We start from the raw sequence: 15219 nt of genomic DNA on the forward strand, positions 1-15219 counted from the left end.
TAATGATCATAAAAGTAACGTAAAATTCCATCAATTAATAAAAAAGTTAGTAAAAATACAAACAAAAAATATTGCTATCATTAGCCCAATAATACAAGAGTAATTTAATTATTTCATAAAAAGAATTAAAAGAAAGAAAGAATAGCATCTCTTTATTATGTAAATAAAAAAGAAGAGAAATAATAATAATAATAATAATAAAAAGAAGAAGATGAAGAAGAAAAAGGAAAAATCCAAAATCCAAAATGTCCATGTTGAATCCCCTCCCTCACATCACAGCCTCTTTCCATTCACTTTCCTTTTTCATCTATCTTCCCTTTCCTTCCATACACACATCTTTCTCTTTTATCATCAAACAAACTCTTATGACTCATTGCTTTCTACTTCACTTTCACTCCTTCCTTCCTAATTACTAATTATTATCATTCTTTACACTCTCATGGCCTCCAATTTCAACCAATCAGGTTTCTCTCTCTCTCTCTCTCTCTAACTACCCATCTTTTTTTCCTTTACTGTAAACCATAAATTTTTTATTTTTTGATGACCCTTTTACTTGTTTTGCAGGATTAGCTCAAAGTCAAAGAGATTTGGAAAAAGGAACCATGACTCCAACAAACAACCCACTTTCTGAAATATCGCCGTCGCCATCTCCGTCGTCTGCGACGGCGCCGGCTCTAGTGCTTTCAAACTCAGGGAAACGGATCGATCAAGCAGGGAAGAAGAAGTACGTGAAACAAGTAACGGGTCGTCACAACGACACGGAACTTCATCTTGCTGCTCAAAGGGGTGATGTTGGTGCTGTGAGACAGATCCTTGTTGATATCGATTCTCAGATAATGGATACTTTGAGTGGTGAAGATTATGATCTTAGTACTGAGATTGCTGAGGTTCGTGCTTGTGTTGTTAATGAAGAGAATGAACTTGGTGAAACAGCTTTGTTCACTGCTGCTGAAAAGGGTCACCTTGATGTTGTTAAGGAATTGTTGAAACATTCAACACTTCAAACTGTTTCTAAAAAGAATCGATCTGGTTTTGATCCTTTGCATATTGCTGCTAGTCAAGGCCACCATGGTATTTCTATTTCTATTTCTTCCTTTCTTTTGATGATCAGATTTCGCTAATTTTAGAAAATCGGTAGTTTTAGTGTGTTTTGTAGTACTTGTTTTGGAACATGTTCTTGGTTTCAACTAATAAGTAGAAGAACAATTGAAGTATATGCAAGTAGCTTTGTTATTTATCAAGTAATTTATTATTTGACTTTTTTTTTCTTTTTTTCTAATGAGGACTTTCATAGTATTGAGTGTTTATCTTTCTTAAGGCATCAAATAAAAAAAATCAATTATGATGCTTTTAATGGAAATATTAAGAGGAAAGTTATGAAGTAATAAATTATTATCTGAGGTTACTGTTTTATTGATCATTAGTGGTTTTAATTATTGGTGTTAATGCTATGTAAACAAGCTTGCCAAACATTAATGGTTCGCTTATTTGGACTGTAATTATTAGACCTTGTAAAGTTTCAATTTGTTGGTTGTGATGTTCTTGTGTCTTGATGTAATTGAAAATGTGTGTGTACTTTGTCTTCTGTTCTTGGTGGTAATCTGTATTGAATTTCATTTGCAGCCATTGTTCAGGTTTTACTAGATTATGACGCAAGCTTAAGCAAAACCATTGGTCCATCCAATGCCACTCCACTTATAACTGCAGCGACGAGAGGGCACGTCGAAGTGGTAAACGAACTGCTGTCAAAGGATGGAAGCTTGTTGGAAATAGCTAGATCCAATGGCAAGAACGCATTGCATTTAGCTGCTCGTCAGGGTCATATAGAAATTGTAAATGCCTTGCTCAGCAAAGACCCGCAATTGGCTCGGAGGACTGACAAGAAAGGGCAAACTGCTTTGCATATGGCTGTAAAAGGACAGAGCTGTGACGTGGTGAAATTGCTTCTTGAAGCAGATGCTGCTATTGTTATGCTTCCCGACAAATTCGGTAACACAGCATTACACGTGGCAACCAGGAAAAAGCGAGTTGAGGTATGTCAAATAGTAGCACATCATGACAAGCACCGTAAATATATAGATGAAGTAATACTTTTAAGCATGTCATAGTTCTTAAATGAAAAATCTAATATTTTGTGGTTTCTCAATTTCTTGCACAGATAGTGAATGAGTTGTTACTTCTGCCAGACACCAACGTAAATGCATTAACGCGAGACCACAAAACAGCCCTGGACATTGCTGAAAATCTTCCTCTCTCTGAAGAGTCATCGGATATAAAGGATGTCCTTTCTCGGTACGGGGCACTTAGAGCTAACGAGCTCAACCAACCGAGGGATGAACTGAGGAAAACCGTTACACAAATTAAGAAAGATGTTCACACCCAGCTTGAACAAACCAAGAGAACCAACAAAAATGTTCATAACATTTCCAAAGAGCTAAGGAAACTCCACAGGGAAGGAATTAACAATGCCACAAACTCCGTGACAGTTGTGGCCGTGTTGTTTGCTACGGTTGCATTTGCCGCTATATTCACCGTTCCTGGTGGGGATAACGACGATGGTTCAGGAGTGGTAGCAAGTTATCCTGCTTTTAAAATTTTCTTCATATTCAACGCCATTGCGCTTTTTACATCTTTGGCTGTTGTGGTTGTTCAAATTACACTGGTTAGAGGTGAAACTAAAGCAGAGAAAAGGGTGGTTGTGGTGATTAACAAGCTGATGTGGTTGGCTTCTGTATGCACATCGGTGGCATTTATCGCCTCTTCTTACATAGTCGTCGGTCGGAAAAACGAGTGGGCAGCAATTCTAGTTACGGTAGTTGGAGGAGTGATAATATCCGGAGTTATCGGCACTATGACTTACTATGTAGTGAGGTCCAAGAGAACAAGATCAATGAGGAAGAAAGAGAAGCAGCAAGCCAGGAGAAGCGGATCCAACTCATGGCATCATTCTGAGTTCTCAAATTCCGAGGTTGATCGAATTTATGCGCTTTGAGTTTGAACTTGCAAAACTTTGTCGATAGTGAAGACCAAATTATGTTGTGTAAAAGATAACAGTTGTTGAGTTTTCTCATTCACATTATTAACTCTTGATGAGTTGAGTTAGAAACTCTTTACACTGTACATAGTACAGACACAGTTATCCTCTAAGTTGGTGTTGTTGTAGGATCATAACAAATTGGAATGAAGGCTTGCTTGATCACTGTTGAGTGACAAATTGGAATGCATGGGCCATAATGGCCCAAAGGCATAAGATAAGGCCTATGAATAAGCCTTCTTCACTTCCTATATAAGGAGTATGACTAATCTTATTTTGGGTAACTCGCTTTTTCCAACTCATTTATGATATTATGTCACCAACTTTACTTTGACATCAAAGTGTCTTCATTCAACACCATTCCGAGGTTGATTTATGTTTTCAGACGACAAGAACTTGGATTTTAATAACTAACAATACAAACGGTTCTATTTGCAAAATAAATAAACATATGAACAAAATAGAAATTTTGAGGCATACTTGAATTTGCTTTTGCTTGGTAACTAAGTTCGCTCTTGTTTGGCATATAATAAACATTCTTTCAACAACAAAAAACTGCTTAAATTATGAAGGGTTCCTTTTCAAAATAATGGAGGTTGTTGTGATTAACCACTCCAACGAGGCATTAGTATTATTATTTCAAATACATTTCACAAAATTTCTTTTGCCCCGTTTTCCTTAGCTCCAAAGTTGACAAAACATGTGGTAACATTTTTACTTAGTTTAAGGATTCGTTACACCCAAAAGAAAGATAAGTAAAAGAAATCAAAAAAGAACCACCTGAAAAAGATGTTTGTCACTTTGTCTGTTCTTTATATTTCAAGTGTGATTATTTTAAAATACATCTTTAAACTTACTTTAATTATTCATAGACTTTCCTCATTGGATTTAAAGGCCGAGAAATGAAGACATGTGGGTTTCCACAATCATCATCATCATTGTTACTCTAGAAATTTGAGTAACAAACTTGTATTTTAATAAGAAAATACTAACAAGTGTCCTAATATTTGTTAAATAAAAAAAAATATTTTGAAATAAAAAAAATATAAAAAAAATAGTAGTCGAAAAGTTGATGTATCTAATCTTAAATAAGATTAGATACATCTACTTTTCGGTAACAATTTTTATTCATATTTCATTTCAGAGTAGTACTTATTCATTTAAGAAAAATTGTATATCGTAATCATATTCATTAAAAAGTATTCACTCTTGGACATGTAATAACTTTACCATTCATTGTAGTTTTATTTGACTCACACTATTAATTTTTGCGATTAGTCTTTACAGTTGTATGCAAAAGACATGTGATTTAAAAGAAGTATTCATCAAGAAGTGATTGTGGCTCATAAAATTAATGGAAAATTGGACGATCTTGCTTGCCACCATTTGAACACAGCTGAATTTAGTATTCCTTGATGCATATAAAAAAAAAAATGAATTTAGTATTCCTTGATAGTAAGCCTTGTTTCCATTAGTAGATTTATTTATGGAAGTTGGCCTCCATAATTTTAACTAATTTTCTCATTTGTTTTCCAAATTAAATTTTGTCCTTTCAGAAGATATTAGAATATACATGTTTTCTATTTAATAGTTTCTAGATAATATACTTTCCACTTCAACAATTTTAATTATGATGTCCACATTACTCTATCACTCATTGAGTCTGTACTATATACCCTGATAATTTCTTTTTCATGATTGATAAATAATAATACTAAACAGAATCAAATGATTAGATTCCTGTTCTTACTGACAACACTTAGATGCAGTGAGATTTCTATAGAAGTCATATATGAAAATGAAATACTAGATAATAGTGATGCCTATCATACACAACAACAACAACCATAATATCATGTGGTGAATCAAATTTTATACATAATATCAAAATTAATGATGTCTAAATACTAGCTATGGAAAAACCTAATATATTTTTACCCTTTGCATTTACTTTTTGGCTTGGAAAGTGGTTAGTACAATGTTCAGCTTTTATTTTCAGAAAAAGAATAATAGTAAATCATACTTTTTACTCATCATAATTTGGTTAAGAATCAAAAGCTAAATATTTGGTAGATAAATTTCTACTGTGTTTTAAATTGTGGACTGCATCAACTTGCAATTACATTATGATTTTAAATCAATGAAAAATCTGCATTGCAATGTCAACATAATGATTGCAACGGCCGGACTAAGAGGCATTAGGCTGCAATACAGTCTAATGGTCACAAATTATTTTTCTATCTTTCTTTATCTTTATATCATAGATTTATAGGCTAATAAAGGATTAGAGTTATTTTTATGTGATGAAGAGATGCTAATGAGATAGATATGAACTTTTAGAGAGGAAATAAAAGACATCTGAATTATAATTATAAGATAAGCAATCAATTTGAATATTTGATACTAGTGAATTGTAGGTTTATATCTTTCATCAAAGTTACTTTCTAATTGGAAAGACAATGTATGAAAAATACAACACAAGCAAAGCTACTTTTCAATTCCCTATTTCGAAAGCTCTAATCTTTCTTGAACCTCACAAGCTACTTTGATTATTAATCATTTGTTGAGACTTCTTGCAGTGTGCAATTGCTCCTTGAATTGAATTTTCTATCTCAGAACTTGCACTGCTGCACCTTTTCAGAAGCTGCTTCTGACCTTGACATCCATATGATTTGTTTGAAACTGAAAATGATGATGAACCAAAAAGTGATGAATTTGATGATGATGATGATTTGTTTCCTGAAAGAAATTTGATTCCAACAGAAAATGATCTTCTGTGATGATTGTTACTGTCATGATCTTCACTGTTTTTTTCTTTGTATCCTCTCATGACAGAAATTGAAGACTGATATCTATTATTATGCATTTGAATTTGATCATAAGGATACTTCTTTGACCCTTGTTGCATTTTGTTACTTAAAATTTCTCTGGCTTTTGAAACAGAACCTTCATCAGCAACTTTTGTTGATGTTGCATAGGTTTCATAAGAACAACCAGATTTTCCAAACCAAGACTTAAGATAAGCTCTTGAAGCCTTCAACTTTGAACCAAGAGAAGAATGTTTAAGCTTCTTGGTCCATGATTTCTTATGGTTTTCGACAACGAATCCAGTTCTATCGGTTGTGTAGTCGAGGCTATAATACTCTTCGGGGTTTAGTTCTCGACTAACTTGACAAGAATCATTTGGTGAAATATTGCAGGACTCAAATGGTGTTCCAGTGATTGGTGTTGTAAAAGTAGTAGTGCCTAATGGAGTGCTATAGAACTCTTCAAAGATATCTTTTTTTTCATCAAAAGTAGAATGAGGATTTTGAAGGAGTTTTTCGACCATTTGTAACCGAGGTGGAAGGTGAAGAGGAAGGAGTTTTCCTTTGTAGAAAAGCTCATCGGCCGGAGAAGTTGTTGTTCCTTTCTCTTGAACAATGGAAGACATTTGGAACTCAAATTCACTAGGAGAGTTTTGAGAATGATTGAAGAAGTTTGAGTATGAACTAACTTCCATGTCAATGTAATCATCATCTAAAGTGTCACATGCTAAGAGTGTTGAAGCCATTTTGTTAGCCTTTTAGTGATATTTAGATTTCTTACTAAGTGAGATAGAGAAACTAATGGTAGCTGAGCTTTTATTATGGAAAAATGAAGAGCTTTTAAAAGTGAATTGTATGCATTATTTATAAAAAGTGGTATACTAGAGTTAGTGGTATATTAAATGTTATTGCTTTATTTTTATTTCTTATCTTGTCATTATTGAAGGAGTTTGTCTGCATTACAAGCATCCAAATGTAAAATTAAAAACCTGATTGATTTTCTTGTGGGGGGAAGCATTGACCCACACAGGACATAAACTTTCTGGTTTGCTTCTCATTGGTATTTCAAGTTTTACAATATTCTTTTGTTAATGGTTACTAGCAAAAGTCACATCTATTAGTTTCATTAAGGATTTTTTTATGCAGAGAAATTGAGTAAAAACTGAATTTAGCATTACTAAGTATTGTAACATGGAAAGCTAGATTTAAGATATTAACATCATGATCCTCGCGATTGATTTTATTTTTATTGAAAATGTAAGTAAATTAACTAGAATGTTAGTTTTTAGTCCTTCCAACTCAAGAACCGATCAGTCCACTGATTTGATTTATTTCTTACAAAATAATGGTGAAAATATAAAACTCAATGGGTGGTAGAACTTATAAGATGGCAAATATTTTATAAAAAAACCATTTAACACTGAAGTTTATATTTAACCTAGTGAAGAAGACAGGAATCTGTTGGTGGTAACTAGAGTATTTGTCCAGCATTATAAACCTACGACTTATGTTGCATTCTGTTAAAACTTTGTTTATTAATTTAAGAGCCATTTTTTGGAATCTTATACATGTCTGTCTCATTTACAAATTCCAATGCAAGTAAATTTGGTTTCTGAATAAAATATTTTGTATGGCATGCAATTCTACATTCATTAAAGTCTTTGTGTGGAATAATTCAATGCATCAAAATTAATCTGATTAGAAAAGAGAGAAATACACGTTGGCTTGACTGCATTTGAATTTGATTGATTAAATAATATTAACATTAGAGCTTATCGACTTCCAAGGATTACACTTTTTACTGGATTCCTGGTTTTGTTTTTTAACACACTTTAGTGTAACTTGCACACGGTTAAGTCCTTTTTGTGTAGAGACATATACAAAACATGGACATCTTTTTTCATTCTTTTCTAATTATTATGTCTGTGTTTATTGCATCTAACTTAACTGCTTTTCTGATTAATAATTCCATTTTCAATATTCAAGTCCTATTGTAACTGAATAAAGTATAGTAAATGAACACGCAGAATAAAATTGAGTTGAGAAAGAGCCAACCAAATGTCCCGACAAATAATGGTGGAGGAAGTGGAATGAAGCCCGGAATGCCTCAAGACTTTGCTACCTACTTTGGGCTTTACCTCTTCTCTTCTTTTCCAATATTTTAACAAGGTCCTATCTTTTCATTCTTTTTCTCTCAATATGCAATGTTTGAGATGAGTTAGCATACTGAAAAATCATCAACAGCATAGGCTTATACCCTTGTTATGTTACTTGAAAAGTTCATTTCATTCGAAACTTTGTTTGAAATATATTAAAAGTTGTGAAATACATTTAGCAAACAATTTAATGTCAAGATTGATGAAGCTTCAGCCCTGTCGCAACTATTTGATAAATTGTTATTTCAAAAAAGAGATTACATGAAAATTTACTTCTTGCCCGATCAAAGATATCATCCATGCCAAGATTTACCTATATGAATGAAAATGTTTACTTTTCATTCCCTTTGCATTAAGTAATATTACCAGTACAAATTTGAAATAATACTGGAAGATATGAGCTAATTCGCGTGGATACTAAATAGAGTGAAAAGTAAAATAATGGTGGAAAGGGACAGACTAAAACTTGTCTAGTAGTCTGATTTATGGTTCCAGGAGTCTATGGCATATTAGCATGAGCCAAAATCCAATCCTAACATTCATCTCAGCACCAAATTAATCCTTTGTTTAAAATATACAACCATGCTAATAATTTCAAATAGTTTACGTGTTACAAATTCAGTACTTTACAGAAAAATTAACAAATTATGATCTTTAACCTTTACAAATTCAGGCATCTGATCACGCAGCTTCATCAACAGCTGACCTATAGCTTAAAAATTTATATAATACTTGCATTTGCTTCATAATAAATTACAACAGCAAGCATTAATGTCTCAGAAACTAATCTTTTGTTGCTGAATTACCAGATACAAATTCTCTTTCAAGCTCATCAAATTCCCAATCACCAATTTCCTCTGCCGAATAATCTTGACCAACTTTTCCAAACTCAGATTCCAGCTTGGCTAATTCAGCTTCATGATCCCATACCTGATCTGACTTAACTGACGGAGATTTTGGTTGTTCATCTGTCTCTGTTTTTGAAAACTCAGTACCTCGAACTGAAGCAGAAGGTGAAGGTGATTTTGGTTGTTCGTCTGTCTCTGTCTTTGAGAACTCAGTACCTCGAACAGAAGCAGGAGGTGAAGGTGTACCGTCGGACTTTTTCTCAGAAGGTAATGTTTCAGTCTTTGCAGTCGGGCTCTCCAGTTGAAGAACCGGTCTCTCTATAGACTCAAATTGAGTTCGTAACTTTTCAATGGCATCAAACAGCTCTTTGACTCTCTCTTCATCTTTCCTGCTGGATTATGAATGCGATAGGCGAAGGTAAATGGAAATATTATAGTATAAGAAGGAAGGCAACATAAATTTCTATATGTAGAATTAATGACAACCACTTGCACATATCAGTAAATGATAAGATGTTCTAGCAGGGAAGAAAACAGAATGAATTTAAAGTTTTAACAGGTATTATCGGGTCATGACTCATGAGAGTCACAACCAATAAGAAAAAGTTCCAACTTAACACATTAGATTTATTTTGAACTTATATTAATCAGTTCACAAGTTAGCAAAGAAACCCAACAAAGTTATTTAGAAAGAAAATCCAAAACCTGGAAATTTTCCCCTGTTGAGCATAAAACTGCTGTTTCATGTTATCCACTACACTGAAGGTAGTAATAATCTGAAACAAGAAAACATGGACAGCACAAAATTGAGGGTCAGGCATGCTAAGTGAACAGATATTGAGGGTCAGGCATGCTAAGTGAACAGCACAAAATTGAACAGTCCAAAAAATTGTACAGAAAAATTTCAAACAGCTACAAAAAAGTCTACACTATTGTTTCTAAGAGTTGAAGCCGGTGAGTTGAAATAAATGAAATGATCCAGGATAAAGGTGCATTTTTTCCGGTAGGGGAGAAATAATATGAAAAGGTGCAGATAAACAAACCAGCAATGCAAAATCACTCCAAGTCACATATTACCTTGGCTTCATAGGTCAAATATTCCTCCTCGAGATTTCTCCTCGGACTTAATAGTTTTGAATCCTCGGTATCTGCACTGGCCGTCATCTCTAACCTGTCACCTCAAGAAAAATTAAGGAAATAGATAGATAAATACTTGACAATACACGTGCATACATTTTTAAATTAAGTCTAATACTTGTGCACGAATGAAACTTTTAACTATTTGACAACACAGTTATTTTCAAAAAAAAAAAAAAATGTGAGTGCAGGCATCTATACAAATGAAGATATGCAAAAATGCAAATTTGTATTGAAAGTGTGCACAATTTGCACCATAACAGAAATTTCCAGCTAAAAAAGTGCCCACGTACGACAAGGTTTAATGAAAATATATTACCTCTGACTCAAATTCTTGAGGTTCACAACAAATGTTCCAATATGGTTAATACAAGGCTCTAACTCTGTCTGCGGACAACAAAGTAGGTCATATTACACATGGGAAAAAAGGAGGGAAACAGAAACGAGTCTTTCCATTTTGCACCCATCGTGTGAATAAGAAAAGGAAATGTAATACCTGGTAAGTTGTAAGAAGTTGAATGGCTAAGTCCACAAAATAGTCCTCATGTCTCTCCAATTCATCACTTCACAAACAAAAGCATTAGTAAATAATTGCCTGAATTGTAAATAAAATAAAAAACAATGGCACAGTAATTATTCTAGATTTCGGGTGACTGCAGTCCCAGTTGGATTTAGTTGGTATTAGTGGGCAATTAATTGGGCCGTGACAGTGAATATACTGAGTATATAGGAGGCAGCTAGATGAGAGGGAAATAGTCTTGGGGTCATTGGAAATGGAATTAAAAGAGATCAGAGCCTCTCCAACTCCCTGAGAGCTTAAGCTCTTTTCCCATTCTTGATAATAGGGGATTGGAGACGGTGAATAACCCCAATCTTTTTTTTAATATTGATCAAACTTTTTAACTTTAATGTTCATCCTGCAGTAGCAGTTCTATCAGGTGGACTATAGGCTACAGCTAATGACAAATATTAGTAAACCTCGCCTTGTGTATATATAGAGTATATTCACTCAAAAAACTTCTGACAGATATTAAAACATTCATTACTCAAGTTCAATTACATACTTGACCTGCTTCTCGTAAATTTCTGTATTTGACTGCTGGAGAACCCAGGTATCTTCCAGAAAGTTAATCCAGGTTTTTATAACATCTGATTCTACCCGGCATGAGCTAATTGATTTTGAAAGTTCATCTTCCTGTCATGAGAGTAACATTGTACTAAGCAAACATTGATTTAACATGATACTCAGCCAAGAAAAAGAGAATTTCAAACCTTTATCTTCAGATGTTCAACAATCTGATTGTTTGCTTCCTCAAACTGGTCTCTCTCTTCCCTCACATTCCACAATCGTGCTTGAGCAGCAGATAAAGAAGTATTAATCTATACCTCATAAGACAAATTTCAATTATTAATATATTACTAAATTATACTTACAAAAATGATTTCACAAAGAGCTACACAGAGATAATCATATAATAAGATAAACTATCTTTTATTAATATTATGATTTAACTGAAAGAACAAAATTAAATTTTCATTTGCATAGAAATTGACAAACTAAAACCTAGGCAATAAAAGGTTTCCCCAATAACATCTATGCATCATTCATAAGGATGTAAAAAAGTAGCAACACTAGGTTGCAAGAAGTAGTGCATCACATGGGAGTAAATGAAGCAACTGATAATAAAGAGAGCCACAAAGCAAGTTTATCCATAAAGATAATCAAATATTTCCTTAAGCAAGTTTATTTTCATGATTCTTTTGGGTCTAGAATATATTACTTTCGTCTCTATATGTAAGACTCTCTTGTAAAATAAAATTTGTTCCTTTTTGTAAGGCCTTGTTCAATTTACAAGGTGCATTAATTACTTTTTCAAAAAAAAATCCCTAACCCCTAATTAAATGGAAAGAACTAAAAGATCATTTTTTCTCTCAATAATTGAAGAATAATTTTGGAAAGGTGCACACATTGTTGACACGTTTCATGTGATTAATTCACAATAGTTTTAAACAATTATGATTCTTTAATGTGATATTTTACTTCTCTACTCTTACATATAGTGTGAGGTAGTATATTACTTCACCTATCAAAACAAGAGTGTCATACGAGAATGTAAAACTGGCACGCAGAGTAGAGAAGTAAAATATCACAAAGAATCATAATTGTTTAAAACTATTGATGAAGATCGCACACATATAAAGAGGGAAAACAAGGAGCAATGGAGCAGAATCTTAGGTGAGAAGCAATGAATTCAGTTGAAATTTTAATACTGTATACAGTTTAAATAAAGAGATTAACATGTTTTGCTCACGAAGTGTGAAAATACTGAAGGGTTAGAGGTTAGTGGTTCTATCGACAAAATTGTATTCAATTTGCAGAAAAGCACTCAAAAAGTTCCAAAATCTGTACAATCTAACTTTAACACCAAAAACATTATTATAAAAAAGCTAACAGTTTCATGATAAAGAATATGACTGGTACCTTTTTCAATTCAGCTTCAAGATCTTCTTTTTTCTGTTGGAGTTCAGATATTTCAGCTGTCAGTTCCTGCAAACAAAATCGAAGAAGAAACAAAAATTAATTGTCCCTCTACAACAGATGGAAGACCTGTTATTCACACAACAATATTCATGCTTCAACAGTCTTTGTAAATATTGAAGTTATGGAGTTTAAAATAAAAGAGAAGAGAAACAATAAGAATTTTGAATGATACAAGCAGTGTTATTAAACTCTGACCAGTTGTCGACTCGGTTACGGTACTAGGTTAATGGCCAAACTAGTGGGTCGCTAGTTGAACCATACAAACTGGTCTATATTTCATTTAAACAGTTTTACTTGACATATGTATTTATGTGTGCTTATTACTGATTAATGATGCTAGGTACAGTTGGATTGTCACATCCTTATATCCCTTTTATCATAGGTTCGAATCCGACAGTCTATTTTTTACACTTCTTTATATTTGTTTAGAACCTGCACCCTACATAAGTGGTGCCTGTGTAACAATGTTTTTTTTTATCTCTTTACTTTTTATCAGTTATTATTATATTAATATATAAGTTAGTTTATCATGACCAAAGCCCAATACCATGACTAGCCAAAAATAGAAGTACAACACATGCAACCCTAATCTCTTTCATTTAATATTATTTCCTATCACATTTGATATTCTAGACCCACCATTTACTTTTGTTTTTCTGCGTTTTTTTTATCATTCACTCAGCATGTGCATATTTTGTCTACCATGGGTCTTGTTTTTCTTCTCTTCTCTGTTTTTTCACTTCAACTCCCATCACGAGATTGGGACCACATATCTCACCGGAGTACTTCACCACACTTCTGCAGAAAAACGCTGTGCAAAGACCCCTTCGTCTACTGGAAGCTTCTCCTCTGATCTTTTCCATTTTTTTCAAACTCAGCCGATTCAACATATGTCCGAGTCACCAATTTTTTCAAAAACCAGTCTAGTTTTATCAGTCTGTTCAGAGTTAGATACATGTCCGATCTGATGAGATGCTCAGACCGGCCAGGTTATTGGTTTCCAGTCCGACTGAATGGTCTGGGCTAAGTTAAATAACAATCGATACGAGAAAAACTAAGATACGCTGACATTATAATGTTATTATAAGATATTTCCTATATTCGAACAATTACATTTGACATTTTAGACATGCATAGCAATAATAACCTGGCCATATATAAAATCATGAAATTTCATTTGCAATACAACACATCTATGACAGATTAGTGATAATTGACACAATAAAGGTCATGCTGGTCTACTCAACACATTACCTTCTCCTTTTCACTAGTTTCATCACCTTTAGTCACACGAACTTTTAATGCCTCCTCTTTTTGTAGTCTGTCAAATTATAGAGGCACGGAGAAGATATGATTTAGTGTTTGGTATCTGAAGCAATTATTATATAAAAGAAAAATAAGACCCTGTTTAGTCACATGGTTGTTTCATGGTTTCATCTACATAAACTGAGCATAGAACTAGAAGGCAACGTAAGCAGAAGGTAGAATATTCTTTGAATCAGTCACCTGATTATCCATGCTAAGACATCTAAAAAAATTCTACCTAGAAGCAACTTCCTTGTTTGCTTCCACTTTTTCTTAAAAGAAAAAAGCAGTTTTCACCATTCAGTATGGTCACTGATAGGCAGGATTGACTGGAAAAAATGGTACAATTAATCTTTCAATTTTTCTGGTTTTGAGCCAGAAACAGCGGAATGTCTCCAATAACAGCTCTCAAATTATCTCTGTCGCAGGGGAAGAAATTAACCCCCTCCACCAAAATGGCAAAATCACTGGTCAATTTCACCCGTACCCACATGATGTAGGCAGCAAAATCCATAAGACGTGAGCTCAAAGATGCAAATATTTTTCACTAGAGAGCCCAAATATTTCAATAATTTTGTTTAGATTTGATAGTGGACCTGCTGTAGCATCTTGCTGTTTTACAGCTTATATCTGTGTTCATGGGAGTCTGTCATTTGCATTTTAGGTCTTCAAAATTGGTATTTAGTAGGGTCTAAAATGCGGCCTTTAATTAGTGAACCTTTACTTCGTCTAAGCTATTTGGACTTTGGTTTCTGGTTTCTAATTTCTAGAGGCAGGTTTATTTAATTTAAGCATTAGTTTGCAGACTACTACTCGGTCCCCAAGTTTGAGATTACTCCCAATCTTTCACTAGTTACCCCTGATTGCATTTTCATCTAATTTCTAACAATGAAAAGAGAAAGTGAGGTAATAATGAAAAGATGTTCATGAAATCAACATACAGAGTTTCGTCCTTAGAGTAAAAACGTGAATTCAGGTGACAGAATCAAGAGAGAACACTAACAGAAAATTTCATTGTTTAACAGTGTACCTGTTGTCAGAAATACGCTTTTCAGCTTTTGCAGCAGAGTTAACAAGAGATTCCGTTAAGACCTTCAGCTTGTCAACCTACTTATAAACATGCTAGCATTGTTATAAATAGATAACAATAGAAAGATACTGCAGAACTACATTCAGTTACAAATACAGTTATACAACTGAAAAATATAAATGAAACTTAGCATTCCATTGAGTCTGGAAATATCACCATATATGATACAACTCCTATTGCAAGTTCTATTGATCCCACTCCTTCTTACAATAGTTGAGGTATGAACAAATGGGATTATCAGTGGTCCCTTTAAGGCACCTGCTACTTTCAGGTATGTTAATGTTTTCCCTTTTGAATGCC

The 15219-nt window shown here is 33.6% G+C and overlaps 3 protein-coding genes across 4 annotated transcripts in view; 1 reads left to right on the forward strand and 2 right to left on the reverse strand.

Moving 5' to 3' along the window:
- Positions 1-236: 236 nt before the first annotated feature.
- LOC101499879 (ankyrin repeat-containing protein ITN1) lies at positions 237-3318 on the forward strand. The gene is made up of 4 exons (XM_004497266.4): positions 237-464; positions 565-1071; positions 1624-2033; positions 2159-3318. Exons 1-4 carry the CDS (start codon positions 440-442, stop codon positions 2990-2992), a joined length of 1776 nt encoding a protein of 591 aa, XP_004497323.1. The 5' UTR covers positions 237-439; the 3' UTR covers positions 2993-3318.
- Positions 3319-5397: 2079 nt separating this feature from the next.
- Positions 5398-6670, reverse strand: LOC101507811 (probable membrane-associated kinase regulator 4). Its single transcript, XM_004497289.4, has one exon. The coding sequence runs from the start codon at positions 6585-6587 to the stop codon at positions 5568-5570; it is 1020 nt and encodes a 339-aa protein (XP_004497346.1). The 5' UTR covers positions 6588-6670; the 3' UTR covers positions 5398-5567.
- Positions 6671-8512: 1842 nt separating this feature from the next.
- The window catches only part of LOC101500218 (uncharacterized), a 12554-nt gene continuing 5847 nt past the window's right edge, over positions 8513-15219 (reverse strand). Inside the window, exons 9-18 of one of the 2 annotated variants that reach the window (XM_004497268.4) lie at positions 14860-14936; positions 13779-13845; positions 12465-12530; positions 11255-11362; positions 11047-11177; positions 10479-10545; positions 10302-10369; positions 9923-10016; positions 9551-9621; positions 8513-9234 (exon numbers count right to left, since the gene is read on the reverse strand). In XM_004497268.4, the coding sequence (XP_004497325.1) occupies positions 8781-9234; positions 9551-9621; positions 9923-10016; positions 10302-10369; positions 10479-10545; positions 11047-11177; positions 11255-11362; positions 12465-12530; positions 13779-13845; positions 14860-14936 (1203 nt within the window). In that variant the 3' untranslated portion in view covers positions 8513-8780. Of the gene's footprint in view, positions 9238-9550; positions 9622-9922; positions 10017-10301; positions 10370-10478; positions 10546-11046; positions 11178-11254; positions 11363-12464; positions 12531-13778; positions 13846-14859; positions 14937-15219 lie in introns of both variants that reach the window. The other variant, XM_004497267.4, reaches the window with a different exon arrangement.

Source organism: Cicer arietinum, chromosome 4 (genome assembly GCF_000331145.2).
Source record: "Cicer arietinum cultivar CDC Frontier isolate Library 1 chromosome 4, Cicar.CDCFrontier_v2.0, whole genome shotgun sequence".
Lineage (NCBI taxonomy): Eukaryota > Viridiplantae > Streptophyta > Magnoliopsida > Fabales > Fabaceae > Cicer > Cicer arietinum.